The sequence below is a fragment of the Opisthocomus hoazin genome, chromosome 2 (genome assembly GCF_030867145.1).
Source record: "Opisthocomus hoazin isolate bOpiHoa1 chromosome 2, bOpiHoa1.hap1, whole genome shotgun sequence".
NCBI classification, from domain to species: domain Eukaryota; kingdom Metazoa; phylum Chordata; class Aves; order Opisthocomiformes; family Opisthocomidae; genus Opisthocomus; species Opisthocomus hoazin.
Genome location: NC_134415.1, coordinates 78,657,717 through 78,673,427, shown reverse-complemented (window position 1 = coordinate 78,673,427; position 15,711 = coordinate 78,657,717). Strand labels below are relative to the sequence as shown.

Below are 15,711 nucleotides of genomic sequence, written 5' to 3'. Positions count from 1 at the left end.
ATTCTTCTCTATAGTTGCAACATCCATGTTGAAAATAGTCAAGTTACAAACTTAGGACCGGGGTGAAAGTCTATGGAAGCTTTATTAGAGACAGTAATAGCTTTAATACAGATTTAATGGCTGTAACATCCCCATTATTAAAAATCCAAAAGCTATCAACTCGTTTGACAACTTGAAATCTGATATTAATGAGTTGAAAAGGGATACTGACACCACCCCCAGATCCCCCAATTCCAAACACAATTTTTTTGTAAGTCTGAAGTGGTTCTTGCATGCTAAAGACTAAACTAAGACACGCACTGTAGGAGGACAGTACCCCAAAGGCCGGATTATTTTATAAACTCAACATTTTAACAAAATCATCTCAGAAACAATGTAAGGCACTTGGAAATTAATGCAGTAGCTGTCCAGTTTTAATGACGGTATGTCAGGCAATTTTATCTCACTCCCATTAAGGAGTGAGATATCAAAGGACTATGCATTTTCTGCAGGATGAAAACATGCAGGTGAGCAGTTACTACAGAGCAACTAATGCAGAGTAAATCCACACCCTAGTCTGCCTTGCTGTAACTTGTTCATGTAGCCTTACCCTCTACTTTAGTTTAAGTTTTTCAAACAAATTAAATTAAAACTACCTAAATACTGAAGAAGGGTTCCAAGTCGTGTGCACCACGAAAAGCAGCAGTACAAACGTTACTGCCTCTAGCAGTCCATGCTGTCTCTCCGCTGGAGATAATCGCCCAGACAGCAGACGGTTACAGTGAACCGTCTCCTCCAGCCCGCTTTAGCACGTTGGCAGGAATAAATACACCCTTATCAAAGGCAAAAGTGAGCAGCGGGATAGAGGGCTGGGATGGCCGCTGTGGAGAAGCATGCTCGCATTAGTGACTGCGCGGTACCCAGCATTGTCTCCGGCACAGCAGAGGACTGGGTGGTCTGAGACAGCACAACCTCACACCAGCCCAGCTGAACTGAGCACCACGTAGTTCTCACAGAATCACAGAATGGTAGGGTTTGGAAGGGACCTCTGTGGGTCATCTAGTCCAACCCCCCTGCTGAAGCAGGGTCACCTACAGCAGGCTGCACAGGACCTTGTCCAGGCGGGTCTTGAATATCTCCAGAGAAGGAGACTCCACAACCTCCCTGGGCAGCCTGTTCCAGTGCTCCGTCACCCTCAGAGGGAAGAAGTTCTTCCTCATCTTCAGGTGGAACTTCCCATGCTTCAGTTTGTGCCCATTGCCCCTTCTCCTGTCGCTGGGCACCACTGAAAGGAGTATGGCCCCATCCTCCTGACACCCACTCTTAAGATATTTGTAGGCATTCTCAGACCACTCAGAATAGCCACAAAGAGATAAACTAGAAAACAGCTCGATTTGTTAAACGTTTTTTCAAACTTCATACACCACTTGCAATATACACTCAGGTATTTTTATGTTACATAGAAAAGACGACTTTTAGGTCCCCTAAAAGGTTCACTGCTACTGCAAGCCCTTCCCATCCGACTACAGAAGCTGGCACCAAGGCAGTAGAGCAGCTCCCCACCAGAGCAAGGAGACATGCACAGAGAAGTGAGCTTCCAAGTAAATTCTGCGTCCTAGCAAACAGCAGCAGTCAGCCAGCCACAGCATATGTATTTGCTGACAGCAAAATTAGGACAAAATACTGCAAAATTATTATAAGAGCCAGATAACCAGAATTTCACACGCACACATTACCCAAAACCTAAAGGGATCTGCAATTCTCTTGGTTTTAACTATCAAGAATTCAAATTAATATTTACTTGATAAGCAATCACTTTTAGGGTTGAGATTAGAATTTACATCCTGAATTTCAAGAAGCAAAACCAACTTTAACATCCCATTTAAGAGACTTAATTTCAGCTGAGCTGGCCAACAGCTAATCATACTTGCAGTTTAACAATCACAAAAATAATTTTCATAGCATTAGAAGTCAGTATCAGCTCACTAAATTGTAACCTACTGGAGCTTAGACTTAATTTATAATTCTGACAATCATCATCTAAAACTTTTACATCAAAAGTAACTATATGAAAGGCAAATCAAAGTAAAAATGTACAGGCATGTTTCACGGATTAAAGAAAAACAGAAGACACATTTGTGAAAAACCCACTCTTTGTCAACAATTACAGCACAAGAAAAAATTGCTTCAGTAGCTGAAATCCCCCATTTCAAGGGGAATTTCAGGAATGCAAAATATTGTCTCCAGAAATATTTTCTTAGACATGAGTTATATCTGAGAACACCAGCTACATAGAACATTATCATGCTAAGTTTTGTGCTCAGTATTTAAGCTAGCAGTGTAAACTCTCAGTACCACCTTCTCTCATTTTTATTACTCTTTTGATTTTTTTTTAAAGGTAAAACTCTTCAACACAAAAACTGGAAGTGGTCAAATAAAGTAAATTAATACAAAACCAACCAAAATTTATACTCAGAGTTTATTATACCAGTAGGAACCAAAGCACCACAGAGGGGGGCCAGGTTGGAGGTGGGAGGGACAGGTGGCCTGATAACGCAAAACCATAATCCCAATATAAAAAACATTTTTCAGATGCCATCAGCTTACTTAAATAGAATAAAAGCATTTTCATGCTGTTTTTTACAACTTTACAAAGTAGCACAGGAAGGTTACTGAACTCCTGGTGAGTTGCTTCTACAAGCCACTGCAAGGAAACCAGAAGGTAACAGCAAGTTGTGCTCTAACACCACTGAGGCGCAGAACCAAGTGGAATGGGGCTTTCAAACAGCCCTGTCTCATATTCACACGGGCTTTAGCTTCCAGAGGGCAGGAAAACAACAGAGAAGAGAAAGAAGAGTTAAAAAAAATCCTGTTATTACAGAGGTTGGGTATACAGAGAACTGTTAGCACTTAAGAGTGACTACTTGCACTACGACAAGCCTTTCTTCTCTGGAAATCTTTGCTGCTTCACTGTTAATAGGTAAAAGAATATTACAAATATTTTCATCACCGGTCCAGATGTGCTGAAGGTTTGTTCATGTATTTGTTAAAATGGCTTGAAAATTTAATTCCAAGGTGTTTTTCCATGAAATTCATAAAACCAAGCATTAGACTACTAATTTGAAGACCTAATGTCCAGTTTCTGAGAGGAGCACTTCACAGACTGTATAAACAATTTCCTTCATTTTCTTTAACTGAAATAACCGCAGTATTTGGTCTTACACCTACAGCATGCCCGATGATTTCTGAAACATTAGCCAGCAAGCAGAAAGGATGGAGGTGGGAGAAGACAAGGAGGCCCTGAGATAAGTCATCAGTGAAACACCAGCTGATCAGTCATTTTCTGCAGCAGAGCCAGTTTCTTTGACGAGGTTCACAGATAACAAAACTGAGGAATAAACTAACATCCTTTGCTAGCCACTGCAGCTTCCTGGATCACTGATCAAAGATGCTTAATTTAAATGCAAAACAATCTGCCATGTTATTGCAACATCTTAGTAGAGCAGTAGTAACTACAGTATGCTTGCAAATGAAGAGGAATGCACAAGAGAAAGCGCAAGATGGCAGGCAACACGAAGAACAAATGCAATGTTTTCATTTTTTTCTTGATTATATGTTACTACATTAGTTGTCATCTTTGATTTTAATGTACTTCTTTGAAGCTTCATTAATTTCTACTACTATAAATATGAACACGTCAACAAAACGGTGCCAAACTTTGTAGCCTTCTTCAGAAGGGGCAACGAGTCCAAACAGAAGTAATCTGATGGACAAACTTGTAGCCAATCCCACTATCCCAAGGGTACTTTCTCCAACAGGAAAAAAAAGTGTTAAGTCTTTTGCAATAGAAAAACTTCTGAAAGCTTCTTCTAAACTTTGCCTTTTTCATTTAGAACACAAAACCCAGTTCGCTCTCTCCAAATGGTCAGCTGCACCAGTAAGCTAAATACATCATGTATTTACTAGAAACCTTCATACAGCAGATGGCATCTGAATAGGGGCTATTAGAAAAGCTGGTATTTTCCTTCTGTTTTTTCTGTATCAGGAAAAAAAACAAACTCTAGAATTACTTCAATACTTTTGCTTCCTTCTTGCCCATTTTCCACCTCAGGAAGAGAGACGTGCAGCTCACAGGAGCCATATGTCATGTGTTGACTTTAGCAGCAAAACGCAGCCAAAGAACATTAAATCAGTCCCTTTGTTTCTTCTGACTCATCTGAATTTATATCCAGTAAGGGTTTTATGGGCATAAGCTTGTTTCAGAACCTGAGGTAAAACATTTTTCTTCAACTGTAATTATTTTTATTAGTAAAAATTAATCTACAAACATCTTCTTAATACTCTTGCCACAAACCAAAAGGTATTCATTAGTCAGCCTCGGAAAAACGGCTGTTTCCATGTACTCAGTAGAGGTAATACTCTGTGCACGTCTTCATATGCCTTTGTAAATCACGTGCAGATTAGTTTTTACAACTAAAGAAGAAAAGCAAAGTTCTGAGTAATAAAAAAAATGTACCATTTTTGCGTGGGTGCCCCTCAACATATGCCTAATATTTAAACAGAAAAAGGAAAAAGAGAAAACCATACGCTGACAGCATTCAGACTGCTATTCAGCATGTAAAATTACTGGTTCATTTATCTATGTAGAAGCATGTATACATACAAATATGCATATAAGCACCCGCATACTGTTGTTTCTCAGCAGTAAATAAAGAAGTGTACCCTCTCTCTAACTAGATATAAAAGAGGAAAAAGGTGTTAATCATTCAGCTACTAAATTCAAATCACTTTCTAAAGTCATTATGGAGTCTAACCTTTTGAAATACATAGGTTTAGCTTGCATTTCCTTTCTTTTGGGAAATCTGCAAGCTAAGTCTGATCATTAGTAAGGTTTTCTGACACTGTGGAAAGTCCACTTCACCCTAAAGAGATCATGCAGACAGAACAAGAAAGGATTAAGAGGCCTGAACCCATGGACAGCTAGGGAAAAACATGAGTCCGGAGTGCGTGTCTGTACACATTCGCACACCTTTCTCATGTGCACACACACATGCGTGCGTGATGGCACAGAATTGTGGGGATTACAGTTACGGTGTTTTTAAGAAGTTTAAAGAAACTGGCAGACAGGTTGACTTGTTATTTATTTATAGGAGACGTGTGCGCACCCAAATGGGTGAACAGGGCCAAGAAGCTTTCCAAGCCAGTGCAAAATTACTGGCAGAAGGCAGGACCCAACAGTTCTGCATTCCTGCACAGCAGCTGCTTGTCAAGAGAGGGATGCATGAACGCACGTCTAAATTTACTTTTGATATCAGCGCCCAAAAATCCTTTTTTAGAATTGCTAGTGAAATGGGAGTTTCCCCACGCTTGTAATTTTATTTTTTATCTTTCAAACCCACAGTTCACTTGCTTAGCAAAATGCACATGGGACATTTAAAAACCACTTCAGTTCTGCAGCTTTTTAGGTGACATTATTAATTACTTATTGGCCTGGAAAAATCTGCTTGGGAGAGCACAGTGAGGAAGAGGAAGGACTAGTTAAATACTATAAACTAGTAATAATTAGCACTGAGAGACTTCTCTCATTTCTTAAAGGCTTCGATACGAAAGCATGAAAGCAGAAGTAAAAAAATCAGTATCCACTTAACAAAAATTTAAGAATTTTTCTGACGCCTTCATACAACTTGCAATTTATTTTCATTCTTAGTCTTTGTTAATACCTCCAGCTCATTCGAAGAATATCAAACAACAACAACAGAAATAGTCAACTACATAAACCACACATATTATACTACTTTCACTCAAAGATTTCATAGCACATAAAGCAGTAAGCTACAAGTTAGACCCATAAATAGCTAACAGATTGGGAAACAGAGGCAATGATAGGTTAAGTGAGTTGTGTAATGTGCTGGCAAAGTTCCAGAGCAGAGTCCAGGTATAGGTCCATGGTAAGAGACTGTAAATTTACATACTGGGCAGAGAAGGATTACTACAAAAAAAGACTATTTTTTTAATTAATTCCTAAACTAAAAGTCAACCAGTCAGCTAAAAATCTGAAAACTGTTGAAACTTCATTGAAATTTAATATAATTGAATTACTGAAATTTTACTTAAATGTTGGTATTCTACACAAACACGGTGACAGATCATTTAAAATACTCATTCTGAGTAAATTAATAATAAATACAATTTTTAAAAATCAAATTGTCAGAGTTAGAGGACGAAACACTAATTAGCTTAATCATTTCTGAATATGCTGTGCCTTTGAGTGAGACAGAAGTTGCTGATTCCCACAGAAAGTCCTCTGTCTCGCCCCTTCAGTTTGGGCTTTCCCTTTCTCCTTTACTTCCGACAGGAGAAAATCCAGTCTCCAGATGGCTACAGTTTCCAGACAACCCTGAGAGAGAAGAACAACTACTGCATTGTCCACTACACACCGCTCCACAACAGATGCGGAGCTGGAGCACTGGAGAAGATAGCTTGCCCTGAGTCCAATCATGGCCAGCCAGCACCAGGCATCTCTTGGCTCTGCTAAAAATTTACCCTTAGAAAGATACTGGGTTTACTGTTACTGCAGCGGCTGGATATTCAGGGGACCTGTTAAGAAGCCTGAATCTGGGACCTCACATATCTGATTATCCTAAAGGCTGTCTATAGACATTTGCTATACAAACAGACACGCGGAGTCAAAATTATATCAAACCTCAGCTGTCTGCGATGTCCTTCCACTAAAAATGCCCAGATTAGCACTCCATAAATTCTGCAGGTGGCAGAAGTGCACAGACACTCCATAATCCACTCTGGGAAGAAATACAAACTGATTAGCTTAAGCATGCAGTGAAAATAGCTTCTGCTAATAGACGACATAGTGAAGCAAACTACAGAACGCACACATGACCTTCTCCTGCTTTAAGAGAGACAAGGGCTAGTAAAGTCGAAGATGGGAAACCAGTGGCAAAGTCTTTGCCACAGTTGGATTCCTCCTCCCTCCTCCCTGTTAGTGAAATCAGGGCAAGAAGGTTGACCTTGAGAGAAAGGGTTACACTGAGAAAACAACACATGGACATGGAAGCATCACCAGCTTAGCCTCCTCGGCAGCTGAAGCATCAAGGAAAGGCCAGCTCAAGTAAGATTTGGGCCTGACTGGAATGATGAGGTGGGACATCACAAAAATCCTGAGAAAAGCAAGCTGGCTACAAGTGAGGGAAAGTGATGCATGGTGTTGCAGGGCACACACACAGAGATGGCTGTAAGACAGAACTGCAGAACGACTTTTGTTGGATCTTCTTGCTCTCTCCATTAGCTGTGTCTTCCCCCCCCCCACCCAAAAAAAAAATCTATCTTTATTTCAGTTTCCCACTGAGATTCCTTTTACTTGTTTTTCTTCCCCATATTCTACTTCTATTCAGTAATGAGTCAAACACTCAATTACTGTCTTCACTCTGTTGTTGTACCTATCAGCTTCAAAACTAAAATGTTTGCTAAGTGACAAAATCCTTACTTTTTCACTACAACCACTTTTCTTCACTGAATACCACCGTAAGAGCTGTCTTGAAGTACATAGGGATCCTACATCCTGAATTTGCTTCAGTATTTAGTCACTTGGTTGCAGAAGTCTGCCACAGTACCATCCATTCTCTTCCATAGCAGAAGTAGGAATAGTACCCTTTCCTTGCAATTGCTGTTCACATTTGCTTTAAATGTCAAAGAAGGTGAATTTATACTGACATTGTAGACTAAACAGAAGGACCTGAGAAACAGGCTCACAATGTTTTTGCCAGTGGCAGAAAACAATATCAAACAACTGTAACTAGATTCTTCAAAAAACACAACTCAAAACACCAAATCTTAGATTTCTATGTTGAAAAATTTCAGGTGCTCATTTTATTCTTACTGGCCAAAAGCTAGGCACCAACAAATCTGCAGGTACCAAAATGGTTAAGGAAGAGGAGGATTACAGATCATATACTTAACACTGCCAGCAGAATAGCACAAGGTCACTGAAAAAGGATGCCTACCCGTCCGTTATGTCCCATCTTTATCCACTTGGCTCCCACACATTTATCCATCTTGCCCATGTAGTCACCTTACATAAGCATTTGTGTCACTGCATGCTGAACCAGTACAGGGAGTGAACTTGCATACAGATCAACCTCTTCTTTGTGAAGTCTAATTTTAACTCGCGCTAGTTTGCCAATCCCCAGCTTGGAGGATGAAGAAGAGTACGGAGGAGCTGCAAGGAGTATAGGCAGCATGGCCTCCTTCCGCATCAACAGTACGTTATATCTCCAAACCCGCCCAGGGAACCACCTCATCTAGAATCTACCTTCTGTCTCACCTATACTTTAGACACCTAAATCTTCTTCTGAACAGAATAATACAAATCAATTACTAGAGTGAAAAGGAATTTTTTAAAAATCTCTGTAATTTAAGACTCAGGGACACCCCTTCTTCCATCTGAACATGTTAACTCTGCCCCCTGTAAGTAAATCAAAATTGTGAGTTCAAAGGTGTGTCAAACATTGAGTATTTACACCTATATCACCGTTGTTCCATCTAAAAGACTTTTACTGTAAGTTAATCTTTAATTTGTAAAACAACACATAGTCAATTTAAGCATTCTAAAGCTGTAGAAGGGCAATACAAAAGAAACTAAGAAATTCTTAGCCAACAAGTATTTAACATTGTAATACAAACACTTTAGGAACTTGGCTCATTTTACAAAGTTAGTTTATATGACTACTGCAGTGAGCAAGTTTCCGATTTCAGAATGCTGAAAGTAATTTTTTAACACAGTCCTAGGGGGACAGGGGGGGAAAGAAAAAAAAAACAAACCAATAATCTGCATTTCTCTGGTGAGTTTGATTTCCCACATTCATTTTCAACCAGCAGTCTAATAACATTACGCAGTATTCTAAAGAAATGCTCAAGGACATAAGTGGAATCTTAAATGAATTCCTCAATATGCTTTCTGTGCACTTAAAACATCCCACAGATAATACCTTCCCTCCAGGAAAATACATCCTATTACAAACAAAAATTGCTTTTATCAAGTTCTAAAGGAAATGGTCTCTGCCTGCATTTGTCCTGAAGCAACTAACATCAACCACAGAAGCATTATTAGCACCAGAAAAAGTGCCAAAATCCTTTCTGTTGCTAACATGAATGTGCACTGTGAATAGTGTATGGAAGATCTCCATTTTTAGACGTCTCTGCAAAGTAAGGCCTTTGCTGAACATTCCTGTAGAATCTAAATAATTCACATTTAAGGGAGGAGAACACAAATATACCATAACACCCTACAATACTGTACTTCACATGCTGCATCTTCTAACTTGCTATTGACTCAAGGTACAGAGCACAATTTTAGATCTCTCTCAAATGGACAGCCCACAGTGTATACAGAGCACTTTAAAAAACAAAAGCTTAGTACCAAGAGGTTCTTTCTCTAATATCTATCTATACTAATCTCTTGCTCATAATGAAATGCCCCAGCAGCTAGTAGAGCCAGCAAAGCCTCCCTCCTCTCACACATGGCTTTCAGGAATGCTGCTGTGTTGAAAAGGCAGAATTACCGCTGCCCAACAACAAACAATCCAACAAACAAATCCCACTCCAAATGCCTTGATAGGAGAACAAATGTATGGATTTTTATAGACTTAGGTCAACTCTAAGGTGTACTAACTGACACATCGTTATTCTAAGAAATCAAAACTCTAATGCTGCTATCCCATATTCTGTACTGGTTTGAATCTTGCTGTAAAGTTACTACTGAATATTTTCGAACTGGCAGAAATTAACAGCTTAGCCAAAAACCTATACTTCAAAAATCACTTAGTACCCTTCAGCTACCTTCAGGATAAGAAATCTGGAAACAAAATAACCCTGGTACTACAAGAAATTGAAAGGTACACTACACTAAATTGTTTTCATAGTTCTAGAAGTATGAGCGTGAGTGTATTTGGTGTTATCATTCACCTCAGTTTGGGCACTTTCACAAATCTGGACTTGTGCTGGGAGAGTTTAAGCTGACATAAGTTTTACATCATGAAAGATTCAAGGTAAACATAAAAGTTATACTGACTTAGAACCACAATTTAATTTAATCTTTAAAAAGACCCCACTTGCTCTGTCATCTAAGAATTTAAAAGGTGCATTTTAACAACAAAATAATCTGATCTAATGGCAGATGATGCTAGAATGACCTATTGAGCCTTCTGCTGCCACCTCCAGCCTCATGCTTCTTCTGCGCCAGCTCCCACACACGTAAGCTCCCAACGAGATCCCTGAGAGAGCTATTCCTGCAGAAAACAAGCTCTGCAGGAGAAGGGGGGCTGCTTTCTGTTGGTTTAACTCCCAGAACGAGCTCACCATGAGTCAGAGGAGTGTCACTTGCCAGGCCTTTAAAATGGTGGCCATGCCTAGTGGTAGCAAAGAGGGGAATGAGACTGTCTCCTTGTGGTAGAAACAAGGACAGGTATTGAAAGTCTGCAAGCTCACATTGTCCACCAATTTTATTACTCTCTCATGCGTTTACTGATCTTAAAAATAATTCAAGAGTAACAATTTTAAGGTATCTAAAAATACAGATCCATTGAGAACAAAGTTTTTTTGAAAAAGCATATTTGGTATTCTAGCTTCTTTAAAAACATTTTGATTTAAGACAGTACCAAATTAAGATTTAAACAATGTTCTTCAAATACATCCAAGGCAAGTGCTCTCACAAATACCTAACCTCCCAAATTTTCTGTTTTCTGATTGAAACATTTGTTAAATAAATTCTGAAGTCATTTCCACGGCTCGGGAGAACTTCACTAATACTACAATAAATATTCTTTGAGAATCTACTTTTTTTAAAAAAAAAAAAAAGCAATGAAATAGCATAACATGACTTTTATGGATGTCACCATCTTTGGTCTACATCCAAATGCATGCTAAAAATAGTAAGAACAGAGTTATATTAAACCAGGAAAGTACAAGGTGTCTTGATGCAAAATTTGGTATACATAAAATAGAAAAATATTTTTCCAGCGGATGTAAACTAAAACAGCTAAGAGAAAAACACCAGAAAAACTGCTCCCCATCTTAAGAAAACATTGGAGAGTTGGTATTCACATATTATGCAAGAAACTGACCCCAGTGAAATCGTGCCTGAGGTACCATTCTTAGAAGCAAAAATCACATGAATAAAAATTAGATATAGGTAAAATTTTTTATTAGCTGACAATTTGGATTGGTTACTAAATGATTACATTAACTCCTAATCTCAAGAGCAGACGGGACACATCCAGAATAATATCAATTTTTCTTACTGTGTTCAGGACAGAAAAGAACTATTTGAAATACCTGAATTCTTCAGAAATTTGCAATATTTTTTAAAAATGCAAAAGATTCTGAACACATCTTTAAATCACTAGTGCATCAAAGCATTTTTTTAAATCGTTTCCTTTCCCTCACTGAGGTATCCCAGAACCCATTAGCTTAAATTTATTCCCATATGAAGAACACATTAAGACTTCACAAATTTCTGTTCTTCTCCCTTCTCAATCATGGCAACATCAGTCAAGCACTATCATTCCAGAGCCATGAAAAATAGCCATCCTTTTCGTAAGAGCAACCTTCACCTCCCAGAGTTCCAAGAGAAGACAGAGACATTAGGCATCAGCTTTGCTGCAACTCATCAACAACAGATAAGACCTGTACAGCAGCAGCACTACTCAGGCAAAACACCTGGTGCTGCAGGCTGGAAATAGCAACACCAGCAAGAAAATTCTCTAGGGTATCTGTTAGTATCATCTTAGATACCATCTTGTATTTCCTATCAAGATATCAAGTTTACGTATGACATATGAGTGTATATATATTTACTATTTCCATGAACACATATGCTTCCCTTAAACATAGCTGAATATAGACTTTTCAGGTGTTCCTTCTCAAGATACATCTAATTGCATCTCAGCATTCTGCCAAAGCAACAGCTGTCTCCTTAGGAAAGTAATAATGGAAGCATGAAAACGAGGGTTGTACTTGCTTCCTGCTTTTGCACGTGGCTACTATTCCAAAGGAGAAAAAAAACCCCAACCCCAAACACCCACGCGAATATACTAACATCTGGAATTTAACAGAAAAACTGACAATAAATACCTATGAATGAGGAAAAAAAATCCATACCAAAACCTGAAACTCCACTTCTGTCCACTGTTATTAGGTATTAAGACAAAAAAATAAATAAAATTTATTTCAGAAGATGTCTGTGACTTCTATTCCAAGCCTGCCTTAGTTTATTTGTATCTTAAGAAAACATTTGCTCTACATTCAAAAATTAATCCAATCCCCTGTTTACTATTAAAGACTCAAGAACAATCTATGTCTCACAGAACTTAATTAGCAATTGTAAGTTTCTGGACATGCATCCTTAATTTGACATACTGGGGTAAAAAGAAAAAATAGCCAAATAAAAGCAGTGGCTTTATATGCAGATTACACTACATTTCCTACCATACCTATTACTGATGTTACAATAGCATAACTATTAGAAAAGATTTGGCATATTAACCATCATGTTTGTCTCTTGCCAAAAATTCTAGTTACAATGCATGTGGCAGCAAACACTAAACTCATATTAGTATTCTTCTTTTTGCAACCCTTGGTAGCAGTTCACTTCAGTATGAGGAGTAGTGGGAAACTTTCAGGGGAAAAGGGTAACTAAGACAAGGCAACTGGCTGCCCTTGTAATCTGCAGTCAACTTTAAAGAGCCACTATAGGTCATGAGAAATTTCAAGACGACAGCTCTTTCAACTCTTTCATAGTTCTCTTCCCACGGTCAGAAAAAATACCACATGGAAAAGAAATACTCCATGAAAAAACTACTCTTTCTCTAGCTTTTATGGTAACTTGCATGTAAGCCACACAATGTACAAGGGTATCAATCACTTTCCTACTCAAATGCCTTTTCAAATTCGTGCACAAACTTGTAAGAATGTTCAGCCAACGTACATCAGCTGGCTCATGTACTGTTTTCGGATATTGGTATCTGCAATCCTTTCACCGGATCTAGCATCATTGTCTGAGCTCAGATGACTCAGATAAAAACAATGTGAAAACACAGTTTGTTTTTATGTTTAACATCTCCATTGGTCTCCTGCAACAATAACAGGAAGAGCTGTACGGATCGATACGGAAGATTACTGATAGGGACTTTTCTTCTCCTACCCAACAACACGCACATGAAACTTTTTTTGCCAGGTAGTACATGCAACACTTACCAGATCTCTGTGAAGCACCCAGTTTGCATGGAGGTAATGGATTCCATCGAGAATCTGGTAGAGTAGGGATTTAACCATAGATCTTGGCAACTGCATGGGCTTTTTATTTGCTTTGGAGGCACGGTGAAACTTGATAATATGCTAGAAATAAAACAAGTAGAAACGTGAAGCATGTTAGATAAGTGGAACTGTGTTGGTTTTTTTAAACTATTAACACTAAATAATGGAATGAAATACAAAGTTTGTTGAACTTTGCAATTAAAAGTAATGTGCTCACAATTCTCTTAAATTGTTTTTATTCTCCGCGTTGCTTTAAAAAACAGCTGTCAAGCTTTTCTAGATATCTAAAGATTGGCTACTTACCTCCAGTAAATTGTCTTAGACATTCTCCTCCCTCCCATCTCCCCACTTGGGATCCTCTTATGCTCAGCTGCTAGAGCAGAAGCTTCCAAACCAGCAGTACCTACCTTAAAGAGGACTGCACTCTGTGTTTTCACACCTTCCCTCCTCCTCTCCAAAAACACCCAGAACAGGGTAATTGCAACTGCTTTACTGTTCCCCTCCAAATCAGAAACCCAGTAGAGAGATTAAATAAATATTTAAATACATATCGAGGGGGACAACAGGATGGAACGACTCAAAAAACCCCACACCACAACATTAGGGTGAGATCATGTTCAGACATCTAAAAATGGTTCTATTCTCGCTTCCAAGTGCTGGCTGCATACTTCATTGATGATTACAAGCTAGTGGCTCTTGGATTACAGAAGTCAGTCAGTCCACTAGAGGACAAATACCACTTGAAAACATGGAATGCACAAAAGGACCCTAGCGTCAGTCAGTTGAAGGAATGACAAAAAGATCATTAAAAGATTGCTGAGAGATCATGAAATATTCATAAACTAATTAATATGTATTGTAAAATCAATGTGGAGATGATGGGTTAGGTTTGGTTTTGCTACCCTACACAAGAAATAAAGTGGGGTGAGGCCTTTCTACGTTTTCAATCCTCAGACAAGGTGGGGCTATGCAAGGCACAAACCCAATCTTAACATAGTGCCATTCAGCAAACAACTAAATCCATTCACTCAGATTAAAAAAAAAAAAAAAAAAATCTCCTTTTTGAAGGCAATTCAAAGAAGCATCTCAAATAACAAAATAGTTTGCAATTATGTGCTTTTTGAAAGACAGAAATAATAAAGGCAGTTTGCATTTTTACTGAAAGCGATTCAAAATGCTAATCTGGGGAGTGACAAGACTACTAATTACCCAATTCTTTAAATAGGATTTGTCTAGTTCAAGGTCATCCCCCTCTCCAGGTTAAAGAGGCAGCCAATGGCTGTGCTTTCATTGGACCTCTGGTCCCTCCACCACCACCCCCCACCAAGTTTGTCACTATTGCTCCCAACGAAAATGCTAATGGGTTGATGTTTCCTCACGGTAAATGCTGCCTCTGGCTTAGTCACTGTCAAACTGTGCTTAGCAAAGGTGTAGACAATATTGTTTACAGGGAAATTTAAAAAAGCAAAAAGCCCCAAATAAGTCAATACAGTCTGCTTACTCCCTATCAACAGCTATGTTCCCACTGAGCCTTCCACTACTACACATACAACAGTGATGGCTGTATATTAAAAAAAAAAACAGTATAAAAGAAATCCACACGATTATCAGTTTTTAACACACAAGTGAGGACCAGTAAACAAAACAAGCTCTTAGTATCTGATCCTTTAACTGTGCAAACAGTCTGAAAACTATAAATGGAAAACCTTCAGAGATCATTTCCTTAGAAAAGTTTTCTCTTGCCATGTGACAAGAAGATTCTGTGTCAAAACTTCAGCTGGGAGTCCCTACCTTCCAGTACCACAGAATACTCACCAGTTAACGACCATCACGTGTAATTACAATATGATTTATAAAGCAGTAACAATACCATAAACTCCCAAACGAATACCTTTATTAATAAAGATGAAAAAATACAGGAGCACCAACAGGCAAAGGTCACCACACAGAGACCTATAAACCCAGCCCAGCCCTTTTTCAAGGTGCATTTAATCACTAAAAGGGATTTCTACCCCCATTTAAAAACTGAGCAGTATCCACACAAGACATTATTCCTCATAATAAAGACATATAGAACAAAGCTGAGAAAGGGTCTCATGGGACACAACTACCCACGGATGTGCTGAGGAGGAACGCTCTGCCTTTGGCCCTACCCCAGCCCCTCTGGTACCTCTGGAAGAAGGGAGCCTGATGGTACTGGGCTGGGGCCCTCCGATTTCTGCCCCTGCCCTCCTGTGCGGCTCCCCAGTTCGTTCCAATGGACTGGGAATCCTGCCAAAGGCTTTGTCCCATGAGGAACTACAGGACAGAGCAGATGTTTAAAGCAATGCGATAATCTGTTTGGGAATGAGACACTATCAATCAAGCAGCTACTAGTATGCCAGGGCCATCCACTAGATTGGCAAA

The 15,711-nt window shown here is 39.0% G+C and overlaps 1 protein-coding gene across 3 annotated transcripts in view; it reads right to left on the bottom strand.

The window, feature by feature from the left end:
* CDK19 (cyclin dependent kinase 19) overlaps nt 1–15,711 on the bottom strand; it is a 133,460-nt gene that overhangs the window by 57,654 nt on the left and 60,095 nt on the right. For all 3 annotated transcript variants that reach the window (XM_075414211.1, XM_075414213.1, XM_075414212.1), the window contains one exon: nt 13,246–13,386. In XM_075414211.1, the coding sequence (XP_075270326.1) occupies nt 13,246–13,386 (141 nt within the window). The remainder of the gene's footprint in view (nt 1–13,245; nt 13,387–15,711) is intronic.